The sequence below is a fragment of the Nilaparvata lugens genome, chromosome 5 (genome assembly GCF_014356525.2).
Source record: "Nilaparvata lugens isolate BPH chromosome 5, ASM1435652v1, whole genome shotgun sequence".
Lineage (NCBI taxonomy): Eukaryota > Metazoa > Arthropoda > Insecta > Hemiptera > Delphacidae > Nilaparvata > Nilaparvata lugens.
In genome coordinates this window covers 57,039,248-57,052,367 of record NC_052508.1, presented here as the reverse complement: position 1 = coordinate 57,052,367, position 13,120 = coordinate 57,039,248, and the positions used below count along the sequence as shown (strand labels likewise).

Genomic DNA, 13,120 nt, shown 5'->3' with positions numbered 1-13,120 from the left:
AATTTTCTCTTTAAAACCGACCTATTCTATAACTGATTTTATTCTATTTTTGTACCTGAAGGTAAATGTATTCATCTGATGTCTTGCTGCTAGTCTACGTTATCACATTCTGTAAACTATGATAGAGTGATATACACATCATTTCATAGATATCAAATATTTATATATTCAAAATGTAATATAATTATCATCTTCAAAAACTGACATATGCCTGAAGATTAGGCAAGGCTTCTTGTACCCAAATTTTTCATATTTGAAAAAACTGTTATATATCTTCGAACAACAATATTTCAATTTGATTTCTAGGCATTGAAACTATTTGCATATCATTATTGGACTGAAAATTGTACTAGAAATTAGGATTGTGAATAAGGATTGTGAATAAGGATTGTGTACATAACATTGTGTAAACGAAGGATTGAATAATATCTATTACAAATGTGGTACATTTTGTTTTTGTACAACATATTTTGTATAATTATTATTTAACGAAAATCCCAAATAAATGCTGCAAATCACCCCGAAGACCTCTGCTACTGCAGACATTGACAACAGGGGTAACAGCTAGATGGAAATTCGATGAGAACTACTATCCAAAAATTAGTTGCCAGCCCGGGAATCGAACCCGGTACCTCCCAATTGCTAGTCAGGAATGCTTTTCTCAAGCATTTCAATGCATTTTTCAAGCATTGTCAAGCTTTCCTGACTAGCAATTGGGAGGTACCGGGTTCGATTCCCGGGCTGGCAACTAATTTTTGGATAATAGTTCTCATCGAATATCCATCTAGCTATTACCCCTGTTGTCAATGTCTGCAGTAGCAGAGGTCTTCGGGGTGATTTGCAGCATTTATTTAGGATTTTTGTTAAATAATAATTAGCATTTGAATAAATGCATTCTCTATTTAATTCCATCTGTATCATATTTTGTATGTTTTGTAAATTTTTGTACACAAATTTTTGTGTTCATTGTTAATTAATAGGTGGTTATGATGAGTATAGTAATTTTAACGTGTGATTTTGGTAGCTGTACATACTTGTAACGTGAGAATTCGTGTGATGCCCTGCGACAGCTCGCTGCTGGGACTGAGCCTGGCGAGGGGCGTGCTCTGGTGCGGGGGGCTGTTGGGGGGCGGCGGCCGGGGGCAGGGCGAGGGCAGGGGGCCGTGGTGCGGCGAGTGCCGATGCTGCGGTTGCGGCTGCTGCGACTGCGACTGTGTGACGCCGTGCTTGTGCGACGCCGGCACACCCGTCAGGTGCGGCACGGGCGCTTTGTACTTTCTGAGGTTCGCTCCTTCTCGGTAACCTGAGCAAAACATAGCTGGTTAGTTTGGTGAAAATTGTATCCAGAACATTCATAGATTCAAACTCCATTCAAAAATTCAAACTTATTGTCAATAATATCATTCTATTAAAATAATCAAGAATCAATAATGTTTTATCGTCATAAACCAAATTGCATCGACAAACTTCAATTCCTCTGAATATACTGACGTTTACTGAAGAAGACTTCATCTGAATATACTGAAATAGGCCTATACTGCAGTATACTTTATCTTAATATACTGAAGTAAACTGAAGAATAGGTACTTCGTCTGACATACTTTCATTTGCATATACATTTTATAACTTACATATACGTTTTATTTATTTATTTTTCTGGCAGAAGGCCTGAAGGCCATTGCTGTATAAAATTTATCAAGTTATTATATATATATATATTTTTTTTGTGGTTGATGTCAATAAAGATTTTTTGAATTATTATTAATATTATTATTATTATTATTATTTTAAAGAGCAACACAGATGTAGTAGTATTGTAAGACGAGTCCTAATAGGCTCAATTTTCTTATTGTTTGGTTATACATTCATGAAGAGTAATAAAAATAGGTGTTTTCGGTTTGAGATAGCTAGTAACAATTCTTCAGTTTCCTATTACTAGAAAGTGAAAGTACACTCCACAGAACACTAGACCTGAACCAGCAAATTAACATTCAAAATAATTTTTCCTAGCGTATATATTATATCGTATATATTGATGCTTGAGTGCATATGTACTTTACTAATATTGTGAATACTTTAGTTTATCACCCAATTCATACTACAACTTTCCTAAAAAGTCGAATGCACTTATTGATATAATTATAGAGCTTTGGGGGAAAATATAATAAATGAATGATCAAAATAATTATCTTTTCTAACAAAAACGAAAATGTTACATGAAACGAGTATCCAAAAATTAGATTATAGTATCAGAACTCCTAGATTGAATGCAACAGAATTATAATTTCAATTGAACATATAATTCATACAAGTAAATTATTGAGAAGATACTAATAAGTCTCTTATGAATAAATTCACGTAAGAAAATATTGGTCCCCTTCTTGATGAATATTAGTTTGCATTGAAGATTACCAATGAAAAGAGAAAAAGTATTTTTGTTTTCACTTCAATATCAATCAAATTAGAGAACAAATACATAAAAATAAGATGAAACTCTTCACAAGAGTAGAATTTATATAAACATTGAAAATCTAGAATAGTACTCAACAAATATTTTTTTATTCTATAAGTTACTTATTTGTACGAGTATATGAGTTGGCAAAGAATTTTTAGTTTGCTCTACTTTAAAAATTAAAAACCAAGAATACTCATTATCGATTCAAGAGTATGAATAATTTATTATATTCATAGAGAAATAAAAAATAAGTATTTGTGAATAGGCTTTTGTGCATTGGATACCTTTATAGTGATATACAATGTCGATGTCGGAGGGAGCGATGGAGGATGCGTTTTCGAGGTCGTAGTGCTCGGGCATCAGTTCGGAGTCGACGCCGATGACCGCAGACGGCGACTGCGGCACGCCCATGACGGCAGACGGCGACTGCGGGTCGTGCGAGTGATGCTGCAGCGGCAGAGGCGGATGGTGCGGATCGTCGCGAGGCAGGGGTGACTTGGACACCACTTCGCGCTCGATTATGTCCGGTCGCTGTGGTCGCTGGTGCTCACCCCCCACCACCTCCGAGTCTTTGTACCTAAACGTAAACAGAAGAATTGACATTAAGTTTAAATGAAGATTTTTCCAATTTTCAAATTTTAGTATTGTACAAATTAATAAAAACAATATAAAAAATTGTAGTAAACTTTATTATTAAAAACTTTAAATTATTTTCGACCATAGGTCAAGTTAAAATGATTGAAAATGACCTATGGTCGAAACTAATCGTTAAAATATTTTAAAGTTTTTATATTTTGTTTTTATTAATTAGAACAAAAGTAGCCCATATAAGTGAAGTGATTTTACTATTGTAGTATTTATTAATCCTCATTCACAAATTCAATCAATCAATTCATTTATTCCACAAAAAAAACATAATACAAAATAACTAAGAAAGATATGAAAATGTGAAATAAAAGTGGACAACCCTAGCCATAAGCCCGATTGGGGTGTACTACTCATAATAAAACAACTAAAAATATTCAGAGAAGTAAGGCCGCTCCACAAATGTAGCAGCAACAAATTAGTCCTGATATATATTCGAAGTTTTCATCTAAAATTATTGTTCAATAATGATTATTAGGTTCTTAATTATATTCAGCAAATTTTTTCTTCTTTTTTGAGTTGAGTAATATTGTTGTCTTTTTGCTTATAATTTGTAAATATTGTGAATTGGATTGAATAAAATTTGAAAGATTTGTGGCTGATGGAGCCACACGAAACCAGGTTCTGTTATAAATATAAAATAATAATAATTGGTTGACAATTTCCATTATTTGTGTTTTTCATCAGAAATAACTAGTTGTGACAGTTTTTGGTCGTTTTATATCATTTTGAATTCCATATCTCTCTCATCAACCGGAACACATTACCCTTGAATGCAAAATCTCTTCCAAATCGTGTGAAAAAAGAGTTTTCAGAATGTGATATAGTCTATGTTAATTGGAATATTGAAAATTATTCAAGTTATTTCACGACCTCCTTCTTACCAACTCATGAATAATCATCATAATCATCATCATAATCATCATCATCGTCATCATCATCTTACAAGGATTAGGCTCTATTGACCTGTACCGGCATCCATTTCTTCCTTGGTCTTCCTATGCCTCGCTTTCCTTCGGGTTTGTACTCCAATGCTAATATTGGGAGCCTATTGGATGGCATTCTGAATAAATGAGTGGACCAATTTTCCCGATATTTCTTCAGAATATCCAATAGCGGTTCTACATTCAATTCAGCTCTTATGTTGTCATTCCTTATTTTATCCAGTCTACTACAACCTTTGACCGCTCGTAAAAATCTCATTTCAGCAGCTTGTATACGAGATTCAGTTTGTCTGGTTAAATAATCAAATCAAAAGTATTAAACAATGAATACACCATTCTCTTTGATTTCCTTACACATCAGGCTACGATTGGAAATAACGCTGAAACAGTTATATAAAATGAAAGAACGATTTTTAGGAAAATTGTTATTAGCCTACCATGGGTTTCTTGTCTAGAGACTGGAAAACAATTTTTCTCTATCCTAACACACTGATTGTAGAATAATACCATGAGTTTTCCATAAGTATCCTATGCTGCTATTATTGAATATGAACACTTATTGATATATGAGCAAGATGTCACTAAAACACAGCTCTGTTTCTTACTGGACATCACTGATCTATTGCATTTATTATTGACTACAATAACAGCTTGATTTTATCAAAAACACAGCTCTACTTTTTCACTAAATATCACTAATTTATTTCATTCATTATTGACTGCAATAAAAGCTTGATTTCATCAAAAACACAGCTCTGCTTTTCACTGGACATCACTAATCTATTGCATTTATTATTGACTGCAATAACTGCTAGATTCCATTAGAAACAGGAAGCTCTCCTCTTTCACTGGACACTACTCGAACAAGCACTACGGAACGTACATCAATAATAAAAACGTTTGTATCATCATCCATCCCTTCATCATCACCTAGGCTTATAATACTTCTAGAAAGTTGTATTTGTAGATAAATAAATTCAAATAGATTTTATTGAGGGAAATTGGTTTTTGGACTTTAGATCATTAATATTTTTACCAACCTCTTTGATATGAGCTCAGGCCCAACCAGATGATGACCGCCGACACCTCTGATGACGTCACCGTTGTCGGTCATGAAGCTGGGGACCGTATTTTCCGGATGCATTCCCGTCCGACCGCCGTCATTGGTCAATCCCCCCGCCACCAGAGTCGTCCCCCCGTTCTGCTTTGTGTGATTTCCCCCACCACCACTCTTCTCTTTCTTCTGTTTGCGCAGTCGGAAAACCACGAAGCTGATGAGAATCGCCACCAGCAGAATCACGAAGAAGACTAGAACCAGTGATATGCCTATTGAGAGTGGATCGGTGGTGCTGGCTGCTGTGTCGATACCGATTGGACCTGTAATCATCAAACACAAATATTGTTTAATCCAGAAGATTTTCACTCTCGTATCAGAGATAAAACTGGTCGAAATGATTAGGGATTAGAGAACACAGTTGAAAAGATACAATGGAATAAGTCTGAAATATCTCTTCAACGAAAGTGGGAATTATCCTATAATTCAAACAACAACAAATTAGAGTGTTGATTGAAATGATGGTCTGTGAACGTGTGAATTTATGTTCAAATTGATCCCATTTATTGTTTTTGGACGTTTTCTTTAAAGACAATGAAGAATAGTACTACCTTGGTTGAATAATAATCTTTAAGTGAGGTGGTGCAAAACCAAAAATCATGGTTTCATCAGATTACCTTGACGATTATATTTGAATACAGTAATAAGAACAATTATTAGTTCGGTTAGTTATGGACGATAAAAAATAAATAATCTATCAACAATAAAACAATTGATAGGACTGATGATAGAGTGTATCTAAATAAACATCACTAAATTTTAGATGATGCATATACCATTCATAATCCGATGCTCCGATCAACAGATCACTGAAGGAACTGTAGAATAGTATCTATTCATATTGATTTTATGAAATTAGTATTATTCATGTATCATCCTAGCCAGAATATTGATGAATAATAAATTTTCTTATTCCATTTTTCATAGATATAAAACCTGCAGAATCATGTGTTCAACTACTGAACTACTTAGAGAAATACTGTGTACTTCTATTTTGTATTTTGACCACTGAGTAATCTGAAGTAAAATTAAATTTAACGAAATGATAAACTGACCTGTGCATCCAGGCGAAACTTTTCCATACTGAATGCTATCCCAGAATATGCTTCCAGACCCATTCATCGGTTGCACCTCGTCGTTAACTGTGAAATTCGCAAGGCAGCCTGAAAAACCTGTAAAAAATTCCATTTTAGTAGTTTCATCGATTGAATTTCACGAATAATGGTGATTATGATCATAGTTGATTCGTTTTTATGCCCTGGTTTTGATGAATAAAGCAAATAACGCGACTAATAAAATTAAAATTGACAGAAAAGTGGAATTGAAAATTTGTGTCGGATATTACTTCTCTTATAAAATTGTACTTCTATATATAAATATGGGATAACATCTAATTATGTGTATTATGCAAGTATCAACAGAATGTAAAAGTTTTTGATACAATTTGTCAATCATACCACTTTTCAAAACAAAAATTTATTTCAGACGAATTTGAAGCACAATTTGTCAAGCATGGCACTAAGCACATTCCATTACAAGCAATAGTGACCAAACATTCAAAGGAATTCATGAAATGAAAACACAATTCTCTAAAAATTCAACAAAATTAAACAGCCATCAATGAGTGGTGAGTTATTTGAAAAACACACTCAATGTGAAATAACAGTGTAATTAGAGTATGGAAGAACAGTGTAAATAAAGTGTATGAAAGAACTTTTGAACTAATAAATTAGAAAGTAAATGCAAAGTGTTGGAACTGTCCATAACATCATAATATTAAAGGTTTTTCCTAAGTGAAAAACAGTCTCCTGATGGGTTTCTTTGTACTACAGATTTATTGTGATCAAGTTTGTGGGAGCCTCTTTCCCAAAAAGAGTTCAAAGAGATCAAATTTGGTTTATCTTTGATTTACCTCTCCTTCGATTCCGATACAGGCATCAATAACACTGAATCGAGTAGGCCTATGTCTATCTATTAACTGAAAGTATGGATAAATTATTGCATTTGTGGAATAAAGTGTTTTTATTTTAATAAAATTTCTACTTATTAAATTACAAATGTCTTCAATCTGAAATTTAGATAGTATTCGATCCAATAAAAATTCGATATAGTAACAAAAGTTACATTGATAAGCTAGTAGAAACAACTATGATCTAGGAAGAATCAATCTACATGTTATGACGTCATTAATTAGTTGTGGGGCCTGAAGTAATAGTAGGTATTGGTTTAATACGGTGATTGATGTTGCTTATCGTCATAGTAGTTTTATTTACTCCAGTGACAAAACTATAGTGCTCCATTCAAATTCACAGTTTAATATTACATTTCAGTTCAAATAATTGATTACTATTTAATCACATCTAATACACAATAAACAATGTATTCTGTAAGCACTCACCTGATGGAAGTGTATCACCACCCCGAATGGTGTCTCTACGAACACCACCCAGGAACAGATCAGTCAAGTAGGGGTCGAGGAAGTCGTGAACACCGGCTGAGTCGAGCTCCTCGCCAACCCGGTCTCCATCAAGCATCAGGCGCAGCCCTCTGTTGTGCGAGATCATGGTCAGATTGTGCCACTGGTTGTCCGACAGGAGTCCCTTCTCATTGACGGTCATGTTCACCGGTGATCCTGCTGAGCTCAACTGCGACACATAGACTAGGTAGCCTCCAACCAGCTGGAAAAATAATTTTTTAATTAGATTTTGAGTGGATTATTCATTGATGTTAGCAGACGATTGTGATATTAATTAGTTTGATCTTCTAGTCACTGAAAATTAACCAACTAAGATCTCATAATATCCTGTGAGTCAATGATTGAATTCGACTGAACCAATTCAATTTTCATAAAATAAATAGAAGTTATAATATATTATTTATAATTGTAAAAATTAGCAATCTTTTGGAGAATTTCTCATGCATCATATAGCTTATACTTTTGAATCTATCGCTTTATTTGTGAACAGAGTTTCATTGTGATGATATTTATTAGTTGGATCTTTTAAGTTACTGAAAATTAACCAACTAAGATCTCTACCTATCCTGTGAATCAATGATTGAATTCGACTGAACAAATTTAGTTTTCATAAAATAAATAGAATTTGTAATATATTATTTATAATTGTATAAATTAGTGGAAAATGAGCATTCTTTTTGTAGAATTTCTCATGCATCAAATAGCTTATACTTTTGAAACTATCGCTTTATTTGTAAACAGTTTCAGTAATCTGATCAGAAAACAACATTTAAATGTCATTGTTTCAAAAAATTAATACAAATAAGATTGAATTAATTAGAAAGTGTACAATTCCTGTTCTATCCAACTCTATTGTATTATTAAAATTAGTAGAATTGACGGTGATGTTGTGAAATAAGAAAACAAGTCTCCATAATAAGAAAACAAGTCTCCATAATAAGAAAACAAGGATATTGTCAAATTTCACTAAAAATTCTATTGTATCACCTTCGGTTCTTGTCAATTCATAATAAACAATTAACACTTTAATGAGAACCAGTTCCTCAAATAATTTCATATTAAATAATGCTTTCTGATAGAATATTAGTATGGAGACTGGTTATGAGGTTCAATATTTTCAAATCCTTTTGCTTGAAATAAGGGAGGGATCCTCATCACCTGGAAGAAAAATTGCTTGGCAGTTGAAAGCTATGAAGATTAGGAAATAATGAAGGCTTTAAAATTAGCAAATAATGCCAATTCATATCAATATTTTACTGTAGTATTTTTTGGCTCCGCTTTGTCGTCGTCTTGTATTTCCATCATTCATAACTTTAAACATTGTTTGATGTTTTTTTTAACAGTTGTTTCTTTACACATGAAATCAATTATCTATGAAATTCATAAAGTAGCTCACTGATTTTAATAAAACTTGATAATTTCATATGTGAATGCATTGAAATATAGAACTGATTTACTCACTTCTAATGAGGTGTAGTCTTTATTAGTGGCGGCAAAAAATATGAGACCACTTGTCCTGAGTGTTCTGAACATGAGGCTGATCTTCTTGGGAGGCTGATTGCCGGCGAGGTTGGCCAGAGACGATCCAGTAGTCGCGAACCTCTTCACTTTCGGGACCTCGTTCCTCAGCCGCCACAGAGTCGAACCCCCATACAGTGTGTCCAGCAGCTGCATTCGTCTATGCGTTTCAGATATCTTGAACTCTATGAAGCCTCCATCAGTGAGAGTGACCGGCTCCAAGGCCTCGAAACAATTCGGCGAGATGAGGTTGGAGCTTTCACACATGCAGGACACGCTCTTCCAGCGGTTGTAGCAGACGCCGGCGATGCCACACTGGGAGCTCTGTGTCGAGACGGATGTCGATTCGGTGATGTCGGGTGAGGAGAAAGTAGACGGAGAGGCGGCGCAGGGACTCCGGGACGATCGGCCGCAGGTGGCGTCGATCCCACGGGACCGCAGTGGGTTGGTCAGGTTGAGTGGTCGGCCGTTGACGGCTAGACTGTGCACGCAGCCGACCAGGTCGTCCGAGCTCACCTGACCGGGTCGCTCTAGGATCGGATCGGCCGACATCAGGCCTCCCACGAACATCGGTTGGTTGTTGAAGTTCAGAGTCCTGCAAAGTCGTATCATGTTATAAGAGCATTCTTGTAACTCGAAGGTTGATCAAAAAATAATATTAATAGATTAACTAAACTATGAGAGGAGTATAATAAGAGGAGAATAATTAAGAAGTAGTATCTTTAAATTGTTATTTATAGGTATCTGATTTGATGTTTTGTATTTTCTTGTATTGCTAAACAATAAAACTTGAAACTTGAACTTAATATATAAATAACTACATAGTACCCTTTTTCAAACTTTTGACACTTGAAAATGGCTTGAAAGCTGAAACTAGTAGCGTTCATGTGGAAAAGTGTACTATGTAGTCTAGTTATTCTTACATTAATTAAACAATTCAAGTAGCCTTATTAAAATACTCTATTAGTAAATCTGAATGATATATCAAAGTATCAGTAAATATGAAAATTGAGTGTGAATATGAGTTTCTAATAAATTATGAAGCATGATAACGATTGATAATAATTATATGCATTCAGAAAGCTCAGTTGTTAGTGAAGTATGAAGAACTTGGAAACATTTACGTTGGCTCGAAAATTTGGAAAAGAAAATAATTGAATTAATGATTGATGGGGGATTTATAGCAAATATACTAGGATATCAATAACGTGGGAAAAATATGCCAAGCTTAACCAAATCAATGTTCATCAGTTGATTACTCTTTCAATTTTTATAATAAAATGCATTTCATGATATTCAATTTAGCTCTACATTCCTATACATTTCGAGAGATAAAAATGATAAAGAATTATATTCTATATTTTCAGTATAGCTTATAACATTCCAATTATTGAATAAAATTACTGCATACATTTTTGTTTGTATGTTGTCAGTTTATAAATTAATGTCACATCTTCTTGAAATGTATGAAGGGCTACTTATTTTTATTTATATAATATAATTAAAAAGGTACTATAATTTGTCATGAATAAATGTCATGTAAGACAAATTCTATTTCATAAATTAATTTCAATAAAATTTGAAACTTCCCATTCCTATTCAATAAAGTTGTGATTAAATATTAAATCGATGAAAACTCTCATAATTAAAAAATGGATGAATAGATTCTAAATCAGTTAGGTTTGAAAGAGTAATAGATATAATTGGCAACACGTAGTCAGCCTCTAAAACTGTACTTTCAAAGCTATACTGTTGATATTTCTTTTGGCATGTTCTGTATGAAAGTGAGTGTGATAACTAGTTATTCATCGGGAATTTATTGATATACGTGAAATCGTTTAAAACTATTTTAAATTTTTATAAATAAAGTAATTATATCAATTTCATTGAATAGATAAAATCACTTTCTTCTGTTAAAAAGAACGACTACCAGTCAGAATTTTTTACAATAAATGAATTAATTATCGAAATTTTAACACAATGAATTAATAGATCTCGTTGTCACAGTGAGTGATTAATTCATTTATTGTAAAAAATTCTGACTGCTAGTAGTTCTTTTTAATAGAAAAAAGTGATTTTATAATAAGAAGTTCGTGATGGAAAACAACATTGATGAATAGATAACTCACCCTGCAGGTCCAATATCGTCAGCATAGCACTGTTTATCACCAGGCCGGCACTCGTGGCACACGTCCCCATTCTCCGTGCAGAGCGCAACACTCAGCGAGATGACACGTCCGTTGCGGGTGGCTGTGATCTTGTGCCACTCTCCGTTGGCCAGCGACTGGTCCTCAGTGTTGCCTCCAACAGTCACCGACGTAATCGCTGTCCTCGCTCCTCCATACGAAAACACCGCTCTCCCGTTTACTAATTCAATTGCAACAAAGTCCGATCTCCCACCAGTCTGCGCGCCGAAGTTGTATACAAGCAGAGCGTCTGGTTTAGTTGTGGCGAAAATCATAGAAATATCGTTTGTGCTAGCGTCAAGAGGCGGAAATGTCATGTAGGAAAGCTCCTTAAAGCCGAACGTCGATTTCTCGCAGTGTCGGCCATGTCTGGAGTCTGTGCAGCTGCATCGGTAGCCTGGTTTCAAACTGACACACAGGCCTCCGTTCAGGCAAGGGTTGGGACGACATGAGTCCGCTATCGTTTCACAATGGTTGCCGCGGTATCCTGGTCTGCACAGGCAGAAGAAACTGGAGCCATCTGGGCTCTCTCGACACGACCCACCGTTTCGGCATGGATTTCCATCACAAGCATCTCCCTTCTCCGACTCACACAGTCGACCTTCCCTTGCCGGTGGACAGATACACTGGAAGTCGTAACCCTGTCTCCTACATGAGCCACCTGCTTTACAAGGATTCGGAGAGCATGGATCTTGTCGCCTCTCACATCTCTTACCGGTGAATCCTTCAATACATCTACAATGGAAATCATGTGCAACCAACGGAGATGTGAATATCAACGTTTGACTGTCTGTGATTCTTGTCTCTTCAAACACATTGATATTCTCACTGCACGATCCACCGTTTTCACAGATCGGGTTTTGACAGGGGGAATATCCCACGGTGATCAATGAGGTTTGTAGCAACTGTTGTAAAGCGTCCTGTTTTCTAGTGAGCACATCGAGGAGATGAGCTTTGTTCTGGTAACCCTTGACACCTTTCACAGCAATTGTGATCTCTAGTCCGCTGTCTTTCTCGTTCATGCCGTACAAGTAAGGCAGATCTCCTACGTTGAAAGTGGTTTTGAGCAGATCTGTGAATCCTTTGTAGAAGTGTGTGAGGAACTTTTGTGCGGTGGTGTTTTCTACGCGGACAGTGATGCTGTTGTCGACGGTAGAGTTGTCGAAAGTCTGCATCTCGACGGTGACGGTGGAGGTGACGTCAGGGTGACGTCCGTCATTGCCCAGGACACTCATGGAGTAACCGGTGCCGACCGCCACCTGTGATATGTGCAGGTTGCAGCTGGAAGGGATGGAGAAGACGCGAGCGCGCATGCTCGGTTGACTGACTAGTTTGCACTGGTAGTCGCCCGACGTGTCGGCGTCGTTCGGATGGACGTCGGCGATTTTGCCGATCGGGAACATGTCGTTGAAGGCGTGCACCAGGATGTGAACCGAGCGAGGTGTCGACGGCGTATCGTTCTGGTCCAACACTACTATGGAGACTGGGTGACGAGATCTCAGTGCTGGCTTGCCGCTGTCTTCTATTTCAACCTAGAAAAATATAACAAACAAATTTAAATCATACAGTTTAAGTGTCAGATACTAACTCTATATTGACAATCATTTCCTAATCTCAATCGTTGATTCAATGAATGAAACTTAACTAATGAGAAAAAAAATTAAATCCAAACAATTCAAATGCCAGGTTCAAAAATCACATTCAAATTAATATTCAGTTTATGATATTCAGTTCAATGCACCAGAATTAAACAAAGAGTAAGATATTCAAATCTAAACAATT

At 35.7% G+C, this 13,120-nt stretch overlaps 1 protein-coding gene across 1 annotated transcript in view; it reads right to left on the bottom strand.

Annotated features, from left to right (window-relative positions):
- Positions 1-13,120, bottom strand: part of LOC111064644 (cadherin-related tumor suppressor) — a 278,331-nt gene that overhangs the window by 1,674 nt on the left and 263,537 nt on the right. The window contains exons 12-18 of the mRNA XM_039428848.1: positions 11,282-12,870; positions 9,096-9,747; positions 7,557-7,836; positions 6,214-6,330; positions 5,085-5,421; positions 2,740-3,032; positions 1,035-1,303 (exon numbers count right to left, since the gene is read on the bottom strand). Of these exons, the coding sequence (XP_039284782.1) occupies positions 1,035-1,303; positions 2,740-3,032; positions 5,085-5,421; positions 6,214-6,330; positions 7,557-7,836; positions 9,096-9,747; positions 11,282-12,870 (3,537 nt within the window). The remainder of the gene's footprint in view (positions 1-1,034; positions 1,304-2,739; positions 3,033-5,084; positions 5,422-6,213; positions 6,331-7,556; positions 7,837-9,095; positions 9,748-11,281; positions 12,871-13,120) is intronic.